Source organism: Coprinopsis cinerea (genome assembly GCF_000182895.1).
Source record: "Coprinopsis cinerea okayama7#130 chromosome 6 map unlocalized cont3.6, whole genome shotgun sequence".
NCBI lineage: Eukaryota > Fungi > Basidiomycota > Agaricomycetes > Agaricales > Psathyrellaceae > Coprinopsis > Coprinopsis cinerea.
In genome coordinates this window covers 795,498-818,431 of record NW_003307539.1, presented here as the reverse complement: position 1 = coordinate 818,431, position 22,934 = coordinate 795,498, and the positions used below count along the sequence as shown (strand labels likewise).

At 51.0% G+C, this 22,934-nt stretch overlaps 9 protein-coding genes across 9 annotated transcripts; 7 read left to right on the top strand and 2 right to left on the bottom strand.

Annotated features, from left to right (window-relative positions):
• Positions 1–103: 103 nt before the first annotated feature.
• CC1G_11443 (cell division control protein 54) lies at positions 104–3,364 on the top strand (the record flags this gene model as incomplete). The annotated part of the gene is made up of 8 exons (XM_001837746.2): positions 104–350; positions 400–499; positions 548–1,242; positions 1,293–2,104; positions 2,154–2,269; positions 2,320–2,413; positions 2,469–2,744; positions 2,798–3,364. The coding sequence occupies 8 exons, from the start codon at positions 104–106 to the stop codon at positions 3,362–3,364; spliced, it is 2,907 nt and encodes a 968-aa protein (XP_001837798.2).
• Positions 3,365–4,070: 706 nt separating this feature from the next.
• On the top strand, positions 4,071–5,552 carry CC1G_11442 (D-lactate dehydrogenase). The gene is made up of 5 exons (XM_001837745.2): positions 4,071–4,174; positions 4,296–4,472; positions 4,538–5,070; positions 5,123–5,266; positions 5,325–5,552. The coding sequence occupies exons 1-5, from the start codon at positions 4,145–4,147 to the stop codon at positions 5,437–5,439; spliced, it is 999 nt and encodes a 332-aa protein (XP_001837797.1). The 5' UTR covers positions 4,071–4,144; the 3' UTR covers positions 5,440–5,552.
• A 335-nt stretch (positions 5,553–5,887) lies between these two features.
• Positions 5,888–7,380, bottom strand: CC1G_11441 (hypothetical protein; the record flags this gene model as incomplete). Its single annotated transcript, XM_001837744.2, has 5 exons — positions 5,888–6,116; positions 6,362–6,403; positions 6,462–6,579; positions 6,658–6,899; positions 7,025–7,380. 5 exons carry the CDS (start codon positions 7,378–7,380, stop codon positions 6,095–6,097), a joined length of 780 nt encoding a protein of 259 aa, XP_001837796.2. The 3' UTR covers positions 5,888–6,094.
• Positions 7,381–8,693: 1,313 nt separating this feature from the next.
• Positions 8,694–9,153, top strand: CC1G_11440 (hypothetical protein; the record flags this gene model as incomplete). Its single annotated transcript, XM_001837743.1, has 2 exons — positions 8,694–8,950; positions 9,036–9,153. 2 exons carry the CDS (start codon positions 8,694–8,696, stop codon positions 9,151–9,153), a joined length of 375 nt encoding a protein of 124 aa, XP_001837795.1.
• A 649-nt stretch (positions 9,154–9,802) lies between these two features.
• On the top strand, positions 9,803–10,393 carry CC1G_11439 (hypothetical protein; the record flags this gene model as incomplete). The annotated part of the gene is made up of 2 exons (XM_001837742.1): positions 9,803–9,905; positions 9,963–10,393. 2 exons carry the CDS (start codon positions 9,803–9,805, stop codon positions 10,391–10,393), a joined length of 534 nt encoding a protein of 177 aa, XP_001837794.1.
• A 411-nt stretch (positions 10,394–10,804) lies between these two features.
• On the bottom strand, positions 10,805–11,175 carry CC1G_11438 (hypothetical protein; the record flags this gene model as incomplete). The annotated part of the gene is made up of 2 exons (XM_001837741.1): positions 10,805–10,972; positions 11,035–11,175. The coding sequence occupies 2 exons, from the start codon at positions 11,173–11,175 to the stop codon at positions 10,805–10,807; spliced, it is 309 nt and encodes a 102-aa protein (XP_001837793.1).
• A 1,721-nt stretch (positions 11,176–12,896) lies between these two features.
• On the top strand, positions 12,897–14,848 carry CC1G_11437 (hypothetical protein). Its single transcript, XM_001837740.2, has 9 exons — positions 12,897–13,135; positions 13,212–13,335; positions 13,407–13,440; positions 13,518–13,576; positions 13,713–13,764; positions 13,875–14,011; positions 14,072–14,249; positions 14,330–14,417; positions 14,489–14,848. Exons 1-9 carry the CDS (start codon positions 12,957–12,959, stop codon positions 14,598–14,600), a joined length of 963 nt encoding a protein of 320 aa, XP_001837792.1. The 5' UTR covers positions 12,897–12,956; the 3' UTR covers positions 14,601–14,848.
• A 1,535-nt stretch (positions 14,849–16,383) lies between these two features.
• On the top strand, positions 16,384–18,308 carry CC1G_11436 (heterotrimeric G protein alpha subunit; the record flags this gene model as incomplete). Its single annotated transcript, XM_001837739.2, has 8 exons — positions 16,384–16,597; positions 16,739–17,315; positions 17,385–17,503; positions 17,581–17,639; positions 17,693–17,741; positions 17,798–18,037; positions 18,087–18,169; positions 18,225–18,308. The coding sequence occupies 8 exons, from the start codon at positions 16,384–16,386 to the stop codon at positions 18,306–18,308; spliced, it is 1,425 nt and encodes a 474-aa protein (XP_001837791.2).
• Positions 18,309–19,463: 1,155 nt separating this feature from the next.
• Positions 19,464–20,089, top strand: CC1G_11435 (hypothetical protein; the record flags this gene model as incomplete). Its single annotated transcript, XM_001837738.2, has 3 exons — positions 19,464–19,735; positions 19,812–19,998; positions 20,060–20,089. The coding sequence occupies 3 exons, from the start codon at positions 19,464–19,466 to the stop codon at positions 20,087–20,089; spliced, it is 489 nt and encodes a 162-aa protein (XP_001837790.2).
• Between the last annotated feature and the right edge of the window lie 2,845 nt (positions 20,090–22,934).

Below are 22,934 nucleotides of genomic sequence, written 5' to 3'. Positions count from 1 at the left end.
TTTGAGGGCCTCTGAGAGAAACCGCATGACTAAGCCGGCCCTAAAGTAGATTTTGCACGCGACGCGACGCGTCGAGTATTCTTTCTCTTGAACACCCATCATCATGTCTTCGCCGCCGCCTATCGATTTCCCCACCTCCGAACTTGACGCTGAGATGGAGGACGGCACTGCTGGACCGGCAGCGCCGTCGTCCCCTGCGAACCCACTTTTCTTGCCAGGAACGCCGTCAGCTGCAGGCACACCAGCCAGGCAGCGAGCTTCAGCAGCGCCGAACAGCACCCCGCTGAGGGGCTCTGTAGCTCGTAGGGCATTGGGAATGGCCACCCCTAAGAGAACACCATTATTTTTGGGTGAGATTAACGGACGTGCTCGAGGCGTATGAAGCTGACCAAATTTTAGCTGGGAGTTCCTCGCCCGTTGCCTATCCAAGTTCCTCGCCTGCAAAGACCCCCCGCAGGACCGTGGAATTTGCTGATTCCGACCCTTTGGACTTCCCTTCGTGAGTCTACGTACTTTTGGTCCCTTTGCCTTTGCTCAACGACAACAGGAGCCCCGCTGCTGCACCCACCACTCCAAGGCATCGCCGAGGAGACATTCATCCCTCGATTTCCATAACTCCAACCAGCTCTGCTAGGCGCCAGCGAAGGACGCCTACTACTGCCACTCGTAACATCAGCGATCTCAGCTCCGATGTCCTCGACGTACCCATGTCCTCAGCACCCAACCTTTCAGCAGCAGCAGCACCCTCCGACGAGCCAGATGAGATTCGAGCTATCTGGGGTACCACCGTCAACCTCACGGACACGATGAAGACCTTCCGCGATTTCCTCCAGGGGTTCAAGCCCAAGTACCGTGCATCTTACGATAGGGATCATGGTATCCGAACCCGCGCTTTCGCCACCCCACAAGAAGCTGAAGTTGTGCTCTACGAAACCTACCTTCGACGCATGCGCAGGACTGGAGAGACCAATTTGAACCTCGATATCGTGAATTTGTTGGCATACCCACCTGCCAAGAAGCTTCACGGCCAACTTATCAAGTATCCTCAGGAAGTCGTTCCTGCAATGGATCAGGTTCTGAAGGATCTCATGATCGAAATTGCGGAAATTGACCATCAAGCTGGGGCAGAGGGAATGGAGGGCCAGCAGGGAGAAGAAGAGATTGCCGACATCATCAGCAAGGTTTACAAGATTCGGCCGTTTGGCCTCCCTCCTGTCAATATGCGAATGTTGAACCCGACAGGTTCGTTCAGCTTTTCTGTGAAATGAAGGTATTGACTAAAGTGCTCCCAGATACCGACAAGCTCGTTTGTATCAAGGGTCTCGTCATTCGTGCAACTCCTGTTATCCCTGACATGAAAGTAGCGTTTTTCCGCTGCCTGACATGCCAACACACTGTCCAGGTTGAGATTGACCGAGGCAAGATTGAAGAACCCTCTCGCTGCCCCAGGGACGTTTGTGCATCTGTGGGCACCATGACTCTCATCCACAACCGCTGCGAGTTCGCTGATCGTCAAGTTATCCGTCTGCAAGAGACACCCGACGCAGTACCCGATGGTCAAACTCCCCACACCGTTTCCCTCAGTGTTTACGATGAACTTGTCGATGTCGCCAAGCCTGGTGACCGCCTGGTCCTGACGGGTATCTTCAGAAGCATCCCTGTCCGCGTCAACCCTCGCCAGCGCACTCTCAAGAGTTTGTTCAAGACCTACATCGATGTCGTGCACATGAAGCTAGGGGGAGGTGGCTTGAATGTGGACAGGTCCACTCGACCAGCCAATGGGGATCGACCCGCTGGTCTTCGTGGCGTCGGCGATGGCGAAGACGAAGACGAGCAGGAAGGAGAGCACAGTCGAAAGGCAGAGCTCGAGAACAAACTCAGAGAGCTCAGCCAACGTCCCGACATCTACGATCTCCTTTCTCGCTCCGTTGCCCCTTCGATCTGGGAGATGGACGACGTCAAAAAGGGTATCTTGTTGCAACTCTTCGGAGGTACCAATAAGAGTGTTGCACGAGGGGGTGGAGGCGGTGGCCCGCGCTACCGCGGCGACATCAACGTTCTACTTGTTGGTGACCCTGGTGTCTCTAAATCACAGATTCTCCAGGTGAGTGCGATTCACGACAGACTGTCGGCTATACTGACAAGGACCTTAGTATGTCCACAAAATCGCCCCTCGAGGAGTATATACTTCAGGAAAGGGATCCTCCGCTGTGGGTTTGACAGCATATGTCACCCGCGACCCCGATTCTAAGCAGCTGGTTTTGGAGAGGTACGTCGAGCTATATTTCGGCTGTGGACATTGTACTGACCTATGTGCAGTGGTGCCCTAGTGCTCAGCGATGGCGGTGTCTGCTGCATCGACGAGTTCGACAAGATGTCCGACGCCACTCGCAGTGTGCTCCACGAAGTCATGGTACGCCTAGCAACAATGGTTTCTCTCTTCTTCGCATCTGACCATGACCCACTAGGAACAACAAACTGTGTCTATTGCCAAGGCTGGTATCATCACCACTTTGAACGCTAGGACGTCTATTCTAGCCGCTGCCAACCCCGTCGGCTCAAAGTACGACGTCGAACAACCGGTCACCAAGAACATCGACCTCCCTCCTACGCTCATTTCTCGATTCGATCTACTCTACCTTGTTCTTGACCAGGTTGATGAGAATTTGGACCGAAAGCTGGCCCAGCATTTGGTTAGCCTTTACCTTGAAGACAAACCAGCTGGCGCTGGCCAGGACACTCTCGTGCGTTTCTTCCCTTCCCGGTTTTCGTCACTTGATATTGAAGCCCATTCCAGCCTCTGCATGAACTATCCGCTTATATCGATTATGCCCGAGACTACATCCACCCCGTAATCACAGAGGAAGCCGGTGCTGAACTCGTCTCGGCCTACGTCGAGATGCGCCGTCTCGGTGAAGATTCGCGCAGCAGCGAGAAGCGAATCACGGCCACCACTCGACAGCTTGAAAGCATGATCCGTCTCTCCGAAGCACACGCCCGAATGCGCTTCTCGCATGAAGTCCAGGTTCAAGATGTGAAAGAGGCGAACCGGTTGATGAAGGAAGCTATCAGGACGAGCGCGATGGACCCTCGAACTGGCAAGATCGATATGAGCTTGCTGAACACTGGTACCGGTTCTGGCCAGAGGAAGCTGAGGGAGGACATGCGGAAGGCTGTGTTGGATATGTTGAATGGATCAAGTAGGAATGTGAAGTGGTCGGATGTGATCAAGCAGCTGAACGAGAACAGCGGGACCAAGATTGACCCCAGCGAGTTCGCGGAGGTTATCAAGGGGTTGGAGAACGAGGGTGTGGTCAAGGTTGTCGGCGAGAGGGAGAGGAGGGTGATCCGTAAGATGGACTAGAATAAAAAAGATTAATCTGTACCGATACTTGTTTGCTCGATTCTATCTTTAGCACTGCTTACTGCTCTGTTGTATATACCCGGTTGTATTGTTCTTGCTTGTACTCGTTCCTAATGCGATCTATATGTACTAGATGCTCTCCAGCGAGCGAAGACTCGGAAGCGGCTAGGACAGTAGCGCGCAACGGTTCGGGACATCTCAGGTAAGAGTTCTTGAGCCGGCCGCTTTCGAACGTTCATTGGCTGGATTTTATTCTGACGAAGTTTTACATAGGCGGCTCGAGTCAGTCGTAGAAGCTCTCCGAACGTCGAGGCCATTCGCCGCGCATATTGATCACGACGCTTGTTGCTTCGCAATGCGGGACCTGAAGTTTGAAGCCTCGACGGCCCAATGAAATGGTTTAATCCCTTAAAGCTTTTTATCAAGGGACTTTTTGACCGGTGCAAACCAGTGCGCTGCCACTGGACCGCGTCTAGACCCCTGACTAGGCCCCTAAGACGCGTCCGGTCGCGCTGCACTGTCCTCTTGTTCGAGCGTTCATGGCTCACTGCTTCGAACAAATTTTCGCGAGTTTCACCGTTCCTCGCACACTCTTTGTCATGTCGTTCCATTGCACTGTTGGTCGGACGCGTGGGTGATAAAGAGGGGACAAGTATAAAAGCAGCGACATGTCGACTGAATTGGGATCAGAACTCATAACTTCCAAACTCGATCAAAACCGAGGTTCTACCTGCCTACCATTACGCTTATCGAAACACACCAACTCAAACATCTAAAACTATGAAGGTCGCAGTCTTTGGCACTCGAAAGGTGCGTGCATTGATTTCTTCTGCAATTCTTTCTGTCGTGGACCGGGGAATGCCCCTCGCTATCTTTATCTCAACGCGACTCGGCTAGTTCTAACTTTGGTCCCTTTTCTTCACCTTACCAGTATGATCAAGACTCGTTGAACGCCGCCAATCAAGGCGGTTTCCTGAAGTTTACCTTCATCGAAGCACTTCTTGACCAGACGACGGCTATCCTTGCCGCTGACCATGAAGCAGTCTGCATATTCGTGAACGATATCTGCAATGCTGCTGTCCTCGAGAGTCTCCACCATCTCGGAGTGGTACGTCCCTATCTCACTGCTTCCTCCCTCTTAAAAACTGACACAACTCCCGAAATACAATGTAGAAATTCATCGCGCTTCGCTGTGCAGGCTTCAACAACGTCGACCTCGAAGCCGCCGCCCGTCTAGGGATCCAAGTCGCCCGCGTACCCGCCTACTCTCCCGAAGCCGTGGCCGAATTCACAGTCGGCATGATGATGACCGTCGTGCGCAAGTACCACAAAGCCTACGCCCGCGTCCGGGAGGGCAACTTCCTCCTCGACGGGCTCCTCGGTTTCAACCTCCACGGCAAGACCATCGGGCTCATCGGTACCGGCAAGATTGGCCTACTGACGGGGCGCATCCTCGCGAGAGGATTCAATGCGAACGTGATTGCGTATGACCCGTATCCTTCGCCGCTCGCTCAGGAGTATGGTTTTGGATATGTGGATACGCTCGATGAACTGCTCGAGAAATCGGATATCATCAGTTTGCATTGTCCTCTGACCGACTCGACAAAGTACATCATCAATGACGATACCTTGGGCAAGATGAAGAGGGGCGTGATTCTTATCAATACCTCGAGAGGAGGATTGATTGATACTTATGCACTTATCCGGTATGTGTCTGCTCTCGTCTATGATCAAGGCATGGACTGACGATTCATATAGCGCTCTGAAGAGTGGACACATCGCTGCTGTTGGTCTGGACGTCTATGAGAGGGAGTCATCCTACTTCTTCGCAGACTCCAGTGCCAAAGTCATCGCCGATGATACCTTCGCCCGCCTACTTTCATTCTACAACGTCTTCATGACGTGAGTTTTCCCTCTTCTTCTTATCGACCGCGCGGTCACTGACCTTGTGTTGCTTTAGCGGTCATCAAGCTTTCCTGACTGAGGAAGCTTTGAGCAACATCGCCGACACCACCTTCAAGAATCTCAAAGATCTCAAAGAGAAAGGAACTTGCGATTGCATCGTCAAGGCCTAGAATTGTGCCATCTACTCTCAAAATCTAAACGGACCTACTATATAGAGCGGATATGGACTCCTTTTCATTCACTGATACCTTGTACCATATAATTTCGGACCTTGCTTTCGTTTACTCCCTTCGTATTGAATTTTGGGCTTTAGACAGGCTTTGGCTCGTGAATAAGGATATCGTTTATCACCGTCACGCCAGCTCATGGAGATCGCTGTTTTCGTATCGCCCCGTCAAGCCATCTGGGTCTCTGACCGAGGGCCCACAGTCCTACTTACGTGAACGGGCACTGTCCCGACGATTGTCCAGAAAAGCGCTGAATAGCTCTCCGCGCCCATCAGGCACGAACACAAAGGACCGAGTCATCCTAAATGGTTGGCCAAAAACGCCGAGGGAATGCGCAGCTACCAGACGGGAGTCGGGTTCCCTGGGTTGAGATCTAAGAGTCGAACGAGGATGGGCTTAATCATATCTGCATTAATCATAAGGCGGGCATAGACGAGATGCGTGTTGTCGAAGAGATGCGAAGGAAACCGAAAGATGATATGACCACCCCCAAAAAAGTAGGTAATGCTACAACGTCCTGCCCAGGGTCGTGTATCTCTTTTGTCCCCACCAAACAGCAGCTGGGAAATGGGCGTCCACTGAGATCTAGTTGGTGCGTTTACTTCTCGGGGTTGGGGTTCCTGGAGAGAAGAGAGATTGCGAGTCAGTAAAAAGGCGATAACGAAGGGAAAAGCGAGCAAGCGGGAAAAAGGGTCAGATAGGGGTGAAAGACGTTTAAGATGCTTGTTTGTCCACATATCCGTGTAGGATTCAGGGTGAACTATGCGAATGTTGTATCATCTTGAAGTTTGAGGCCAGTCCGATAGGGATCCAATCGAAAAAAGGAGGGCTGGTCTGTAGTCCGATGAAGGAAATTGCAACTCACATTCTTCGCTTGCCGCCCGGTAGCGTGGTGACATTGACGAATCTAAAGTCCCATATCAGCACTTCTACCTCTCTCCAAATCTCGTAAAAAATCGACTCACCGTCGGTTGTAGAGGAGCCTCTTCTTAGCACGTCCCTTGGGAGTCTTTTTCTTCTCCTGGGGCTCAACCTTGGGGGTTTGCGACTTGACTTTACCGGCACGGGCGAGAGATCCGTGAACTGTTTTTGACGTTGGACACAGCGATCAGTACATGGTTTCCCGATTTCAACGACGGCGAGGACGGCGAGCGTAGCTACCTTTTCCCATTTTGCTTGACGATGAGGATGTCGTGGAGGACGATGACCAAGACGATTGCAGTAGGCCTGTGCAGTTTTCGCTGATAAGGTTTCGGATATCTCCGCAGCCGGTGATGGCGTGGAGTTGGCCGCGAGGCGCTGCGTTAAGCCCCGAACACCCGGACGCACGACAGTATCCTGGAGCGCGTTTCGCAGAATAATTCGTGCCTTTTGAGGAAACACATGGTTGCATTCGAGTTGTTCTGGGGGAGGCGTATAGTATTACAAAGTTTACAAGTGTTAAAAGGTCTACAACGCGCTGCACACACTAGCAAGGTCCAAGAGAAACGAGACACTTCAGGAAACACGATCCAAATCAACTACTTACAACGCAAGCATATGGTCAAACTGTGCAGCTAAATCATCAAACCTAGCCTGTATTTCTTTGATGTTGGCGAGTCCGCACGATCGACTCTCCAAATGCTGGACGAATCCCGAGATCAGAGTGAACGATTTCTTACACTTGGTATTCGGACACTTAAACTCGTTCTCATCGTGAGCGGCCGAGTTCAAGTGCGCATTCAGAGAGTCGAGGCGTGCGAAGCCGCGGTGGCAAAGGTAGCACTCGAAGTGCTTTCCGTTCCACGACGCAGCCGTAGCCACATAGCTGGCGGCTGGCGTTGGATTGACACCGTTCCCTGCGCCCCGTTCGCGGATAATCGAGATGGGGGGAACGATGTCCATCTTTTGAGCAATTCCAGTCACCACATTGCGGTCGATTGAGTTGTGCGTTCTGGATTCCAAGTGATGCGCCAAACCCGAGGGGCTTTTGAAGCACGACCCGCACCCCGGGACGCGACACTCGACGTGCCTGTTTGCATGGGCTAAAGAGCCAGCGCTTCCATGCTGTAAAGCCGTTAATAATGAAACATAAACATCGCGAGATGATCTTTGCTTACCATGGCCAGTCCGAGAGATGTCTTGAAACCCTTGTTACAAATAAAGCACCAATTGTGTTCTTGCCTCCTGTGAGTATTGAGGAGGCCTTCATTATCGAAGAACCGGTCGCAGCGTTCGCAGTATCGAGTATCGGGATTAGAGAATGGCCCTATATGGGTGGAAGGGAGGTTAAGGCGAGCCAGTAACTCTTTAACATGGCCTCGGCACTGTACCATGAAGCCTGTCCTGGCAGTGTTGCAAGCGGCCCTTTTCACTTTTAAAAGACTTGTTGCAGCCTCCAGTAGTACAGAAGTACGAGCCGGCCATCTCGACGATATAGCTTCAACTGTTTGCGGGAGCGATAGCGTGGAGAGGGAAGGATGGTGGCAATCGAACCATTGTGCGAGGTTTATAAGGCTGGGAGACTGAATGGCTTACGTTGAATATGCTTCTCCCGCCAAACAAAAGAGTCCAGGTTTGGATGACACCTGGATGACACCAATCGTCATGGGACCATTAGCACCACAGGATTCTCCCCTTGAGGTCATACAGGAGTTGAGTTTTTCTCAGCGCGTAAGTTAGGTCTTTTGTGTCAGGACAGATGCAAGAGCCAGAGGGAGTGTCGCCGATAGGAGTGATATGGATTCCTCGAGTACGATAAGAAAAACGAAGGCTGGCAGAAGATTCGTCGTGAAGGTGCCATGTCGGAAGGCTGCAAAGGTTCGACGAGAAGCACATAGGCATGGGAGTCAGTCTGATTTCCGTGGAGTCTAGGGCTTCAGAAATAGCTGGCCTCGAGGCAGCTGCTGCAATACCTGACGCCTGCATAGCTTGCGGCGTTTGGTCGTTCGTTTGTGACGTCGTTCTTGGTTATCGAACTCACGCAATGTTAAAGTGTACCGGAATGCGTTGTGGGATAGCGAGTTGAGAGGTCAAGGTCAGGGCAAGTCGTTGAAGTCGTGCAGAGGACTCATCGGAAAATTCCGACTGCGGCAATCAAGATGATTGCCGGCCCAATCTGACTCTTCTTTCCTCAGTCTACCTTCTCAATACCGCACTACATTCGATCTTGTCTTCCTACAGCCTGACGCTCCAATTAACCGACCAGAAGAGATAAAATGGCCGAACCCACACCAACAACCACTCTGAACATCAAGATTGAATTCGGCGGTGGACTGGAGCTGCTATTCTCTAACCAACGTTCGCACAAGGTCTCCATCCCTTCTCTAGTCCCAAAGGACAACACTACATCAGCGAAGAATCCACCACCTAAAGATGATCTGTTGAAGCCTGCGGATATCACGTATCTCATTCATCATATGCGAGATCATTTGTTGCAGGAGAGGGAGGAGTTGTTCGTGGAGAACGGGACTGTGTGAGTAGTGGTTATCGGGTTTATTCTTTCTTTCTACGTGGTAGGAAGTAATACAAAACGCGGTACTGACCTTTAGAAATTATAGACGACCTGGGATCTTGGTTCTCGTGAACGACACCGATTGGGAGCTTGAAGGAGAGGGAGATTACGTTTTGAAGGACGGAGATGAAGTCGTGTTCATTTCGACTCTCCACGGGGGTTAACTAGAGATAGAAGGAGAAGAAGACAAAGGTCGGTCGGTCGCCACGCTCGACATCGACATCGACATCGACGCTAGACGACTGACCATGTTGGATGGCGCCTACCCCGATCCGTCAAGCAAACCCACTGCAATCATCATACCCAATACTTCTGGACGACGATCCCAGCTCCATGGCGCCACCCATGGCTAGACGGATACGATGCGAAACGTTCGGTCGTCGAAGAATCATTGTCCACCAGCAGGAGAGAGATCCCGGAGATCTTACTGGGATGCGCTATGTACACGGTCGAATGTAAAACTGTTCCCTGTAATATGTCTGTGACAATTAGCTCGTTGTATCCTTGCTTGAATATCTGCCATCAAGACCTGTTCCTGAGAATTGGAAGGGCCTGGGCGCTTGAACGACTGGCTCTCGAAATTCCATGGTCTCCGAAAAAGGAAGTCCCGGATGTCGGGAACGCCCTCATCGAGGTTTCCTCCTTCGGCCACCACCCTCAGTGTCAAGGTTCCTGCGACCGTATCGTCGGTCGTAAAGCTTGAACTCGGCTGTACGTTCTCGCCTTTGGCTACGTGTTCACGGCGAGACCTGACTTCTGTCTCTCACGGACTACAGAACACGTCAGGAAATTCGAAGGGAACGACGACAAGCCATGCCCGACTCAACTCGAGTAGCAACTGTGTACCCACCTGGGTACGAAACATGGGGAGAGAAGTTCCAGAGAAAGTTTAAGGAGAATCCCTGGGTGCCACTAGGTGCGTAGCAATCCAGGTATCGTTTGACCCAAGGCTCACCGATATTTCTACCTCCAGGCTGTCTGGCAACATGCGGCGCCCTCCTCATGTCCGCCGTCAAAATGCGACAGGGACGGTCAAAAGAAATGAACTACTGGATGCGTGCCCGAGTGGGCTTGCAGGGTCTCACCCTCGTCGCCCTCGTCGCCGGTTCCATGGCTCTCAAAGCCGCTAAAGAGAAAGCGGAGTTGGAGGCTGCCAACGCCCCGGAACTGACACAAGAACAGATCAGGCAACTGGAGAAGGAAAAGGAAGAGTTTGAGATGAGGTTGAAGGAGGCGGAGTATTCTCATGCGCAGGAAATGGCGCTGGCTGCTGGGGCGAATGTCAGGAAGGCGAAGACTGCTGAAGCCGCGCAAAAGTCTGCTGCTGTTGGTGTCGAGGTAGACACTGAAAACAGGCCGTCGACGCCTGCCCCGTCTGGCAAGAGCTGGTGGAAAATGTGGTAACTTGCTCTACATGGATTTCCTGTACGTTTCGTTTGGTTTCTTCCATCCCTCAGCCTCACTTTACTCTCCGACGTCAATGCAGACATGTACATTATACTAATCTTAATGTAGTCTTACAACATCCCCAACTGGCGCACGCAATGCACAACCATGTCGAAAACCCTATCTGAAGATCTCCTTCCCTTCTAACTTCGATCCACCAGGCATTCGCGTGGACTCTGGTTTGAATTGGTTTAATACCGCCAAGGAACTATCTCGTTGTCCGGGGGCGAGCAAGCAGCGAAACGCCGGTGTCGAACTTCATTTTTGAATGCGCAAGGTTGAAATCCAATATTCGAATGGGTAGTAGGAAGGATTTTCGGCAGTCCGCGAATCTATGACGATACGCTAAACCAGGCCATATCTCATCGCCTAGTTATCGCTTCGTTGCATGCTTTCTTCAGGATGCGGCTTCTGGACCTCGACTGCCAGTTTCCAGCCACCGTACAGCTGGTTCACGATTGCACTCCGTCGGAGGACAGCCGAATCTTTGACAGCCTGAGCGTAGAGATCCCGTACTTTGTCAGGGTCTGTCTCATTCTGAAATGCCGAAACGAAGTATGGGTAAGTTGGGTGTGGTTGTGAAGGGTTTTTGAACGCACCTGCATTTGTCTGAAGGTGTCCTTCGTCTTCTTGACAAAGTATTGTCGGAAGTTGTAGGAGCTAAATGACTGTGACGAGCGGAGCATGTTGTGGTAAAGGCTGAGGATAGCCTGCTTGCTAGGTGCTGCTGCGGGAGTCATGGTTTCTGCTGGTGAAATGCTGTTCAATAAAACATTCTAACGACCGTTATCGAACTACTGACCTTGGTCGACGTTGGACGGAACAATGACGGCGACGAGGAGCGTTCAGCTTGGCTGAGTGATCATAGTTTGTCAATGTTTGAAATTGAAGCTTTCGCCTTGGAATTGCTGATGCGAGGCGCGGGGCGCGTCGTCGTCGTTGGTTGTCCTCCGACCATTACCACTGCCAATTGTCACTGTCAATCTCGAGTTCTCTTCATTTTTTCTGATAATAACGACACAGAAGGCACCGGACAAAAGACTCAAAAACGACGCAGGCGCTGCGATTCACCGGGAACGGCATGGCCAGCGTCGTATGGGTGAAGGAACGTCAAGTGACATGACGACCTGCGAGCCTGGGTCATGGAACAAGCTTAGCCTGCACGGAGAACATGCGTTTACTGCCACTTCTTGCCACTATTCGACATATGGCTCTTCCAAAGTGCAAAGGCTATCGCATTCACTATCTATGGCTTCTAGTATCGCCACCTTCGTCCCGAAATCAACGGTTCGCAGTCTAGTGAAACAATACTCGGGTGCTTCGTGGTCTATCCCTTTGCTTCGCTGGCTTTCAATTGAGCAGGGACATGAGGTATGACCATTTCTTAGTGCCCATTGGTCGGATCCTTCTTTCGATATCAAAAGTCGTCCTCGATAGGGTCGGAACAGGGCCCATGGAAGGACTACGGAGACCATTTTACGAAGCTCATGTTCTGGCTATCGGGGTGATGTACGATATCCTATCATTCAGACTGTCCGAGCCTTACTTACCTTGTACAATCCCCTCTAGATGTATGCGTATTAACACTGGGTGCTATCCCACACTTCGATCGTGCGATACCTGTCTCCACGAAGCATAACCTAAATACAACCTTGAAGCGCCGATAGAGTTTACAATAACCATTCCACATCGGAACCTTTTACGTCCCTGTCTCCCCACGGAGACGTGGTTCCTTGTGGCTAGTCATTGTTCTGGGGAGGAAGCACGATGATTTGCGGTCCCTGGTGGGAGGGAATGCATGGATGAGACGCCGGGATAGAAAAGGCGCCTGATGGTGGACCTCTTCCTTGGGTCTTGGGATGTCAATTGATGATGGCAGTTGTTCATTTCGGGAGGTTTGGAGGCCTCGAGGACGTTCGTCACTAACCTTCATCAGATCACCGTATAGGCGCTTGACAAGACCTTCCCCTTTTGAGCTTCAAGTTCCGTCGAGAAGCGGCGAAAGCAGTGGATTGGACTGGACTGCAAGAACCATTCGTCTTGTGGAACCTGCTCTAGAGCTTTCTCTGACGTCTGGTTTGGTGGATTGCTTTCGGTATTCGGTGCGTGATCCAAACCCACTTTTCTTTCTACCTCTTCAGATGGTTTTTCTCCTCGTTAGCCGCATATGGGTGCTAATCTCAAAATATGGACCCTTCCCGAGGCTTCACATCCGTGTCAGACAGGGATGGTAATAATTTTATTTTAGCCTGAGATCACACTCGTTTCATTCATCGCCCGCTGGAACCTTGACATATCCCATGGACTGGCGAGGGTGACGGAAAGAACCCTCGGCCCACGAGGATGATGTAAAAATGTTGGGCTGTTGAGCGCGCTATTTGGTGGGGACGGCAAGTCCACATATATAGCGGGGCGTGATCAGTGTGAGTCTACATCCTCCCTTCCCCTTCTTTCTCTCTTTCTCCCTTTTCCTTTCTTCCTCTTTTCTTTTCTAAAATACGTGACCCCTCTGCATAGGGCGATGGCCGCAACTAACCCGAGTATCGAAGCTGGCTCAGCTCACGCTGCATCCCCCTTCAGTTCTACTCGTTTGAAAAATAAGGGGTCGCATATCTCGGATGACATCGAGTCCCACCGAATCCGAGTTGTCGACCAGATTGTCGACGAACCTCCCCGCCGTTCGACTCTCGCCAATATCAGGTATGTGGGGTGATGTAACAGCGGACCATACCTTTTCGCACCCTCTTGGTTGACACGCTTTTTTTATCACTTGTAGGAATATGATTCGTGAACCCATGGCTGAGTTTGTCGGGGTCGCCCTATTGGTTATCTTTGGTGCCGGGTCGGGATGCTCTGTCGTGCTCTCGAGCAACTCGGACGTCGCGCCAGGAAGCAGAGGGGTGGGTCTCCTTCCCACTTTATTGTTAGTGGGCCAGTCGATGTGCTAACGCTTGTGTGGTCCCCTTGTTAGGATTTCCTTTCCATCAACTTGGGATGGGCCATCGGTAAGTGGATGCCTACAGACTTCATCGAAAAATTTGTTCTCAATCAACACGTTTTTTGCCTTTTCATTTACACGTAGGTATCGCCATGGGAGTTTGGGTCAGCGGTGGGATATCTGGCGGACATATTAACCCTGCGGTAAGTTTATATTTTCATCCATTCACCTATCCTACGACAAGCCCTTTCATACAAGCCCCGTACCACTGTCGGACTCCGACGATCCTCTTTCCGCTTCTTCTCCGACTTCGAAAATGCTTATTGACATCCATTCCAGATTACTCTAACAATGGCCGTTTGGCGCGGGTTCCCCTGGAAGAAGGTTCCTGGTGAGTGCCACCGATCTTGTCGGTTACCCAGCGCGTTTGATTGACCCTTTTGTCTCTTTCTCTTCGGCGCTTGTGTGCATGTTACGTATCGAATGGGCGTTTTGCCATAGCCTACATCGCCGCTCAGGTTTTGGGAGGCCTTGTTGGCGCGGCCATCATCTATGGATCGTATTTCCATGCGATTGAAATCTTCGAGGGACCTGGTGTTCGAACGCAGGCCACTGCCGGTATCTTCGCGACTTACGCAGTAAGTAGCTTGTCGAGACTGAGCGTCTGGGGAAAGAAGATTGACGAAATTGCTCTTTAGTTGCCGTATGTCCCAGCCGCTACCGCGTTTTTCGTTGAATTCCTTGCTACGGCGATTCTGTCGTTGATGGTTTTGGCGATGACGGATAAGCGCAACATGATGCCCACTGCTGACCTGCTCCCTCTTGCCCTCTTCGTGTTGTTCGTTGGATTTGGTACTTCTTTGGGCATGCAGACGTGTGAGTACCGCATTTTTTTTTTTCAAATCTTAGTCCCTAACATTAATCGCCGCTCTTTCATCGGGTTCCGTCCTCTCTAGCGTGGTCTTTGAATCCCGCGCGAGACTTTGGACCACGGGTTTTCCTCGCGATGGCAGGATATGGCAAGGACGTCTTCACATATTTCAAGTACGTCCACGGGTTTTTTTTTTCTTTTTTCAATTGTTCTGATCTGACTTTCTGATCCTGGATTTTTCCAGTCATTACTGGATCTGGTGCCCCATCATTGCACCTTTCCTTGGTGCGCAGGCCGGTGCGCTCCTCTACGACCTTTTTCTCAATGACGGTCCAACCCTCTTCAACCGTCAATGAGTACCACTGTTATGACTCGGATGATTACCCACGCCCTTCGACTTCGCCTGTTTGCACTTGTTCAAGGTTCTCAGTTTAGGTCATTACTTTAGATTTTGGATCACGGTTTGGGTTACGGTTCGCATTCCTCGGTTTTCTGGTCTGGTTCTTGCATTCGGTTCATGGCTCCCCTGCGCTCTTCTTGGACTGTGTACTGTATGTTCAGTGTTGTAATACTAAATACACGGTCTCTAGATTTCCTCGGTTTCCTGTTTGACTCTTCCTTGTGGGTCCTTGACACCTTGAATGGTCTATACTCGCATTTGAATGGGCGACAGTGCTTGTGGCGGCGAGCTTCAAAAATCGAGTTGCAAGGGATTAAGGTGGGATCTTATTCACCGGTGAAACGATTTGTGCGCGATGGTGGGGTGCCCGCTCGTAATGTGTGCATCTCGAAACAGTTGGCGTTCAGGGTCGTTTGTATGTACGTATTTCAATCTGGCCCATGGATCTACTACTGTGATTCAAGTTAGTACCATTTGTTGTTTAAATTGCGGACCACGGTGAGGGACCACCAGGTGTCGGTGTAAGGGGCTGAGCCCCGTGAAACGTCTTCGGGTACAATCGGTATTGACATTTATCAGATAACTCACCTAGGCTCCTCCGAGAGACTCGATTTTAAAGGTACGAAGAGGGATCGACCTTGTCGAAGCCCGTTGGCATCCCTTGCGGTCGATCCCGCGGACCTCTGTAGACCTACGTTCTGTTGGAAGCAGGACTCACTCATGGTCTCTCACATCCAACGTTAACCTGCAACGGATGCTAATTACCGTGAACTTAGACTAGCCCCACAGGCACAATCTAGAAAGCATTTATCCCAAATAAATTACCCTATAGACTCAGCCCCCACACTCAATACACTTTGAACCCATGTCAGTCGATGATGTGGCAAGGACAGACGTGGTAGGCATCTTTCGCCGCTCTCCTTGTCGAGAAGGGTGTAGGTTACCGGTGCTTTTGGGCACATCTGTGGGTCCTCCGAATAAATTACCGAAGAAAATGATCGATACCACCTCAGTACATACGCGTGCAATTGACGATTTAGAGCCCAGAGCGCCTTGTTGGATGGACGTCATTGTGGCTTGCATGGGTGCTTTCTGTGGGATGCAAGGGGCAGGTTAAGCTCTATGTGTGACTTGTATTGAGGTTTATGTTAGCTATTCGTACAGGAGCCCGAGAGGGGGTCTCAGGTTTATGTTTAGCGCCCGCTGGCGCCAAAATGCCGGCATTTCCATGGTGACGCATGGGCTCGTTCCTAGCTCGCGTTGACCTCATCGTCGACGGAGATTGTGCTTCTTTTGGACCTGAGCGGAGTACATGGCTCTGTGGGCGTGTCGAGGCTGTGATAGCAAGGCGGGTCCCGCCTGTGTGTTCGGCTGCCCCCTTTGCGGCTGAACGCTCATTCCCCGAGCTGATGGGAATTGATGTCTATGGATCAGGATCGAGAGGGGTTTGAAAAGTTGCAGCTAAGGCAATATGGGGACTCGTTTTGCAGCTTTCTTCGAGACCAAGACGGTGCTACTAGCCCCATAGATCATGTAAGAGATGGAGTCGGGGGAGATAACCGGCTTCTATAGATTTTGGCATATAAAATTGAGATCAAAACATGTACCTAGCCCAGCGGTGTTGGCTTAGTCAGCATCAGGGCAGTTAGAAATAGCGACCGCCCTCTTTCTGGCAATGCTAGTGACGGCGCGGGTGCCCTCTTCCTCCCTCCTCTAGAAGCTTTGCTTTTTCTTCCAATATGGGCTTCGTCCCTGGACCCAGCGATCCCTTCTATGAGCTTATGCAGCCGCCACCGGACGAGACACCAGCCCAGGCCACAGCTCGCCAGAAACGAGAGCTAGATGCTCAGAGGATAAACGACAGGATAGACGAGGAAATCAAGCAGGAGCGCGCTCGCGCGAAGAAAGAGCGTAATGTTATTAAACTTCTTCTATTGGGGCAATCGGAGAGTGGTCAGTGAGCTTTTCACCCTGCTGTCGTGTGCGGTCGCGCTAACTGCCCGGGACTACAGGCAAGTCGACAACCTTGAAAAGTAGGCGCCCTGTAGCCTTTTCTTTTGAGTGCAGTCTGTTTATCCAACATTTGGCTTACAGACTTTCGCATGCGATATGCAAAGGAGGAATGGGAAGAGGAACGTAGCGGCTGGAGATCGGTCGTACAGCTCAACATCGTTCGCTCAATAACAACCATCATTCGCATCGTCGAGGCCGAAATGAACGGGGACGCTGCAGACTCTGAGGAAGAGCAGATTATCGCCATGGAGGAGCGGGACCAGGAAGAAAATGAAGGGCTCAAATTCACCGATAGACACCAGCTTCTCATGATACGACTTGCACCGTTGTTGGGCGTCGAGGCAGAGCTGAAGCGCCGTCTAGGAGCCGGTGCTGCTGAACCTATGCAGACCGCTCCAATGGCTGCCACACCCTTCGAACTGCCTCAGCAACCCAACCCCAGGCGAAAGAAGGCCGCCGAGTTCTCGGTCCGTTCGTGGAAGGACGTTCTGGACAAAGAGTCTCGAATACAAAGCTCGGACGCAGCGGCGACAGGTGTCGATCTCCCCACCATGACACTGGCCGCTTTGAAGGACGATATGAAGGCCCTTTGGCAAGACAAGACAATACAGCAGGCTTTGCAGCGAAACAAGGTCCAGCTCTCCGACTCAGCAGGCTTGTAAGTCTACCTCTGTGTTCTCGGTGGACATTGATTTCGATCGCTCACTGCCTTTCGTACTGACTCTAGCTTTTTGAATGACCTCGATCGCATCGCGACCCGAGACTATGTCGTGACTGATAATGATATCGTCAGGGCGCGTTTACGAACAGTTGGAATACAAGAGCATAAGCTCGTCTTCAGTCACGGTCCGTGGGATAATGCAAAAAGTGCATTGCAGTTATTACCCTTGTGGCTGCCTCTTTCTTAACATGCACTTTACTAGGTGGGGGACACCATGGCTGGGAATGGCGGATATTCGACGTTGGAGGATGTCGTACTTTGGTATGTTTGCCTATATCATTCCAAGCTTCCACCGATCTTTGACCCTGTGCCAGCGAGCTGCGTGGTTACCCTATTTTGAGGGAGTCAACGTGATCATCTTTTGTGCGTTCCACACTATCCATCTCAAGTGATTTTCTAAAGCTGACGTACTTCTCAAGTGTCCCCTGTTTCGGTCTTTGATCAATGGTTGGAAGAAGACCCTCGCGTCAACCGTTTGGAAGATTCCATCATACTGTGGACATCCATCTGCCAGTCAAAGCTTCTAGCAAAAACCCAATTGATCCTCTTCCTCAACAAATGTGACCTTTTGCGTCGGAAGCTGAAGCGAGGCGTCAAGGTCAATCAGTATCTACCAAGCTATGGGGACAAACCCAATGAAGTCATTTCTGTTGTGAAATGTGAGTTGCCGATTGTGTGTCCTGCTACAGATTTTGACCGTCTTCGTAGACTTGCGGGAAAAGTTCAAGGACATTCAGAAGCAGTGTTCTCCGGAACACAGGTCGGCCTACATTTATCCAACCACCGTCACTGTAAGTCGCTATCCCAAGTTTCTTTAGTGGAGACTAAGCGATAGTTCTGCGATAGGACACGGAAGCTACTGCGATTACGCTAGAGTCGGTCCGGGATGGTGTCCTGCGCGAAAACCTAGCCGCTTCTCAGCTCATCTAACCGAGGATTTGGCTCGAGCCACTCCACTGGTCCGCGATCCCTCCATCAGGCCCTGCTACTTCGCCGCAAGGAACTCTAGTATCCCTCCATCAGTCACTGTCTTGCTCTATAGCAGACGATGTGTCTTTTGAATGGAGGTCAAGCCCAGCGTGACCACGGTTCTTACCCAAGGACTTACGCAACCCCTTGATGTTCCATCTTCGAATCTTGAATCGGAATGTGGGACCTGCCACGCCCGGCAAGGGCCAAATTGCCCAGCACACATATCCTAAGGCCCCTGTGCCCAACTGCCGGCCCTATCGTTGGGGTTGACACAGTCTGACACTCATCGAGATGGGAGAACATCGGTGTTTCCTATCCTCTTCCTTCCAATATCTTGACAACAAGTGTCGAGATGGGAGGTAACTAGTGGATCTATCATCATTTCTACATGGGTTGTTGCTCACATCTTAACTTATCTGATTTTCTGATTCTATGTATCCTGCTTTGTTAACTGCATCTCCACGTACTTGACTTGAACTTTCCCGGTCGTCTCTTCGTTTTCTCTCTGCGTGCTGGCACCCGCATTTCATACAGTAATCCTTCGGAATCAGCCGTTTAATCCACGACCGCTGCCCGTCGACAACTCGTAACTTCAGGTCCGTGCTTCTGTCTCTGGTTGGATCATCGCTTGTAATCGTATCATTATTATTTTGCATTTCAATAATAGTTATTGTTGTTTTAATTGGAAAGGGATTGGAGATGAGTGAAGGCGTGCAACGGGAGATGAGAGTCGTAGTGGGAGATCTAAGGTTAGGGTTGACGCTGTTCCAGGCGCGCCACAGTTCAGACGCGCTTGCCGTCACCGTCTTTCTTTCTTCTCCGTCTTCAATGCGTCCACTTGGGTCTGGTGCCTTGGGCACAATTGGCAAAATGCTACTGCACAAAGGGGCTGGTGGAGCACCGTCTTCCATATCAAAAAAGCGACCGCTGGCATTTGCCCTGTCATCGAATCATGGAGCATGGCTGTCCTCAACTAAATCGAAACCAGAACAGTCGCCTCCTACGCTTTGGTTCCTTGAAGCTCGGGCTAAGACTGCACCTAACTGGTCAATTCGCTCTTAAACCCAACAATAGTTCGATCTGGCGAGCTCCAACACCTCACCACGTTTCCCTATGATTGGACGTGTCTGGAACCTGGTCTGGCTTGCTACCGCCTTGGTTGTATCAGCCTCTTCAGCCCAATGCGCTTCTGGAAACGAGGGCTCTACCACTCCATGCTATTTGGAACCTCTACTAGGATTACCGCCGTCCCCTGACAGCAGGATCATCCCTTGGGGCTCACCTGGCATCGTGAATGGGACATCCACCTGCTGCACTTCACTGGATGAAGTCAGAGCAGGAATAGACAATGTCGACCAACAATTGTTGAAGCTACTCTCCCAGAGGTAAGGCGCTCATATACTCCAGTATTGACACACGTATGCTGATACGAACCGTTTCGCTTTATCAATCTTTACGCAGGGCTGCACTGGTCAAGGAAGCCACGCGATTCAAGAGCACTAGAGACAAGGTCAATGATCCTACGAGGAACGCCCAGGTCATCGAACGGGCTATCAACAACTCAGTCAACGTGCATCTGCCTCAAGTCATCGCAGACTCGGTTTATACCGCTATCATCAATTCTAGCGTGCAGTTTGAACTATGTGTGGTAACGTGTCCCTTTCGTTCCCGTTTCAATTGGGTTAAGACTGACGGATCGCGGTTTATAGTTCGACTCGTTTGGAATTGAGGCACGCTAGATGTATACCAGCCAAGTCATTTCCCCTGTGTTAAACAGACACTCTAGGTCTGGTGAATCACCACACAGGTGAGAAATAATGTCCAGATGGTGATAATGATCTATATACCTGGTGAATCACCACACAGGTGAGAAATAACTACGGATACATGAGTCGTCTGAATCTACGAGAACGATGGAAAGTATACTCACTGTCCAGATGGTGATAATGATCTGGAGAGTGAGGATGGAGAGAGACGCGACTAAAGTAGTGGACATGTGATCGTGTAGTGTGATGAGGTAACCGAAGAGAAAATCTGTCTAACACACCCCCATCGCGAAGGTGGACGAAGAACCAAAGAGAGTAATATCAAGATGTCGTAACAACAGGTGAGGCAACTCGTGGAGAAAGAATGAGACCAAGGGATTCACGGTGTTTTTCGAAAAGAACGGTTTTAAGAGGTTTTGTGAGGATATCGGCAACGTTAAGACCAGAAGAAATCCAGGAAGGGGTGAAGATGCCTTCTTCGAAATATTGTTTGATGAAAAGTTCGCGAATGTGAATGTGTTTGGAGCGTGAAGATATGCCAGGTGATGAAAGTTGATGAATAGTGCTACGGTTGTCGCCAATAAGATGGAAAGGAGAAGGTACGGGGATACCACAAGATTCGAGTAGTTGTCGGAACCACAGGGCTTGGCGCACGAGGAGCGATGCTGCGTAAAGTTCGGATTCAGTGGAGGAAAGGGCAATGGATTGTTGACGCTTGGATAACCAAACGATGGCGCAGCAACGGTAGTATAGAACACAGCCAGAAACACTACGCCTGGTGTCGGTATCTGAAGCCCAGTCGGCGTCAGAGAATCCACATCCAGTGAAGATGTGACGGTCAATACCCGGGTCGATGGAGTTGGTTGGAGCGAATCGCAGTACGAAATCCTTCGTTTTGTAAAGATAGCGGAGAAGATGTTTTCCAGCGCCTAAGTGTTTCATCTCGGGATTAGAGTTGAAGCGAGCGAGCGACATGGTGGCAAAGGATATGTCACCCCGTGTGGTAACAGCCAGCCAGGTGAGAGATCCAATAAGGGACTGATATTTCTTTGTGAGGTTTTGAGGGGTGACACCATCGAACGGAGGGGGACCAGTCCACTCGGGAAGATCGCAAGGAAGGCATTCCATAGGGAGAGAAACACCGCGGCACTTGTCCATCTTCCAATCCTCCAGAAGGGATTGGATGAAGGGGGATTGGGAAAGGTAGATAATGCGACGTTTGCGATCTCTTTCGATGCGGGTTCCAAGGAAGATATTGGCGATACCAAGGTCCTTGATGGCGATCCCAGCATCATTGACCTTGCGAATGAACCATTTCCAAAGAGGTGTAGAATTGGTCGAAGCAAGGCCGTCGTCAACGTGGATGGGGACGAATAGTATGAGAGGAGAGCCGTCTGTAGGCATAGGGATGTCGGGGTCTGGGGAAGAGTGCCAAACGCCGAAGAAGAGAGCATGGTCTGCCTCGCTACGCTGCATACCCAAGCCTATGAGGACCTTCATGAAATGAAGGTACCAAGCAAAGGCGGCTTGTTTAAGACCGTAAAGTACAGAAACAAGACGATAGACGGCATTGGGATTTTCGAGAGGGAAACCAGGGATCTGGCGACAGTATATTTCCTCTTCGAGGGGGGAATGGGTGAAGGCAGCAGTAATGTCGAACGCAAAGAGTTCATAATCCCGTTCCGCGGCGTTAGCTAGGGTCATTCGGATGGTGCCTTGTTCAGCGACAGGAGCATAACATCTGGCATATGAGCCCGGGCGTTGTTGGAAGCCTTTGACGACCCAACGAGCCTTAGCGGTACCATCCTCTTTGAAGGCGTAAACCCATCGTCCGTCAATGATAAAGGCGCCGGGAGGAGGATTCTCTTCAACGCGAAGTGCGGGTTTGCCCAGTAATCCACTGACTTCTTTCTGCATTGCAGCCATCCAGATGTCGCGGTCAGGTCGAGCCATAGCATGTCGGTAAGACAGGGGAGCTTGGGTGAGATCATGGAGATAGTAGGACGACTCGGGGTCGAGAGATTCTTCGTCAAACATCAAAGAATCCATGTATTTCCCTCGATCGGACAGAGAGGAGCGAGAATTGGAGTCGTCCATCATCCGGTGACCGCCAATAATCCCAAAGTAAGCCCTGAGTTCGTCAAGTTGAAATGCATCGAGTTTGGCACCCCCAGAAGGTGCACCCCCAGTAGGAGAGTCGGTATCGTCAGAGAATAAAGCCAGTGTATCTTCCAGAGTGATAGGAGAGTCGAGGTCGGTGTACAGAGAGGAAGCGGGAATACCAGCGAGACGATTAGAACGACGAACCTCTTGAAGAACTTTCCGTACTGAGACGAGGTCGTCAGGGTTGGACTCTGTCGTAATGCGGGAACGTCTTGCTGTAACCCGGCCCATGTTGTTCTCATCGAAGATAACATCCCTAGACCACATGACTTTGCCAGTCGAAGTAATAACCCGATATCCTTTGCGGCCATCACCATAACCGACAAAGGTACACTCGACGCGTCTGAAATCACCCTTCCTGCGGAGTTCAGTGGGTATAAGTGCCCAGCAACGAGAGCCGAAAACCCGGAGCATAGATCCGTCTGGTGGTTCGCCGTAGAAGAGGGTATGAGGCGTGGTATCAGATCCAATAGCCTTGCAAGGGAGTCGATTGAGAAGATATTGCGAAGTTTGAACCGCGTATCCCCAGTAAGTGGCAGGAAGTTGGGATTCCGCCAGAAGACAGCTCGCCTTGTCTTGGATCTTCCGGACATGACGTTCAATAGCACCGTTCTGCCCGTGAGCGTAAGCGACGGAACGTTGAATCTCCACACCC

Bases quoted from the DNA above. Each gene is read 5' to 3' on its own strand.
- CC1G_11442 (XM_001837745.2), top strand. From the start codon at position 4,145: ATGAAGGTCGCAGTCTTTGGCACTCGAAAG. The intron at 4,175-4,295 runs GTGCGTGCATTG...TCACCTTACCAG, and splicing joins CAGTCTTTGGCACTCGAAAG to TATGATCAAGACTCGTTGAA. The intron at 5,071-5,122 runs GTATGTGTCTGC...CGATTCATATAG, and splicing joins GATACTTATGCACTTATCCG to CGCTCTGAAGAGTGGACACA.
- CC1G_11437 (XM_001837740.2), top strand. From the start codon at position 12,957: ATGGCCGCAACTAACCCGAGTATCGAAGCTGGCTCAGCTCACGCTGCA. The intron at 13,336-13,406 runs GTGGGTCTCCTT...TCCCCTTGTTAG, and splicing joins TCGCGCCAGGAAGCAGAGGG to GATTTCCTTTCCATCAACTT. The intron at 14,418-14,488 runs GTACGTCCACGG...GGATTTTTCCAG, and splicing joins GACGTCTTCACATATTTCAA to TCATTACTGGATCTGGTGCC.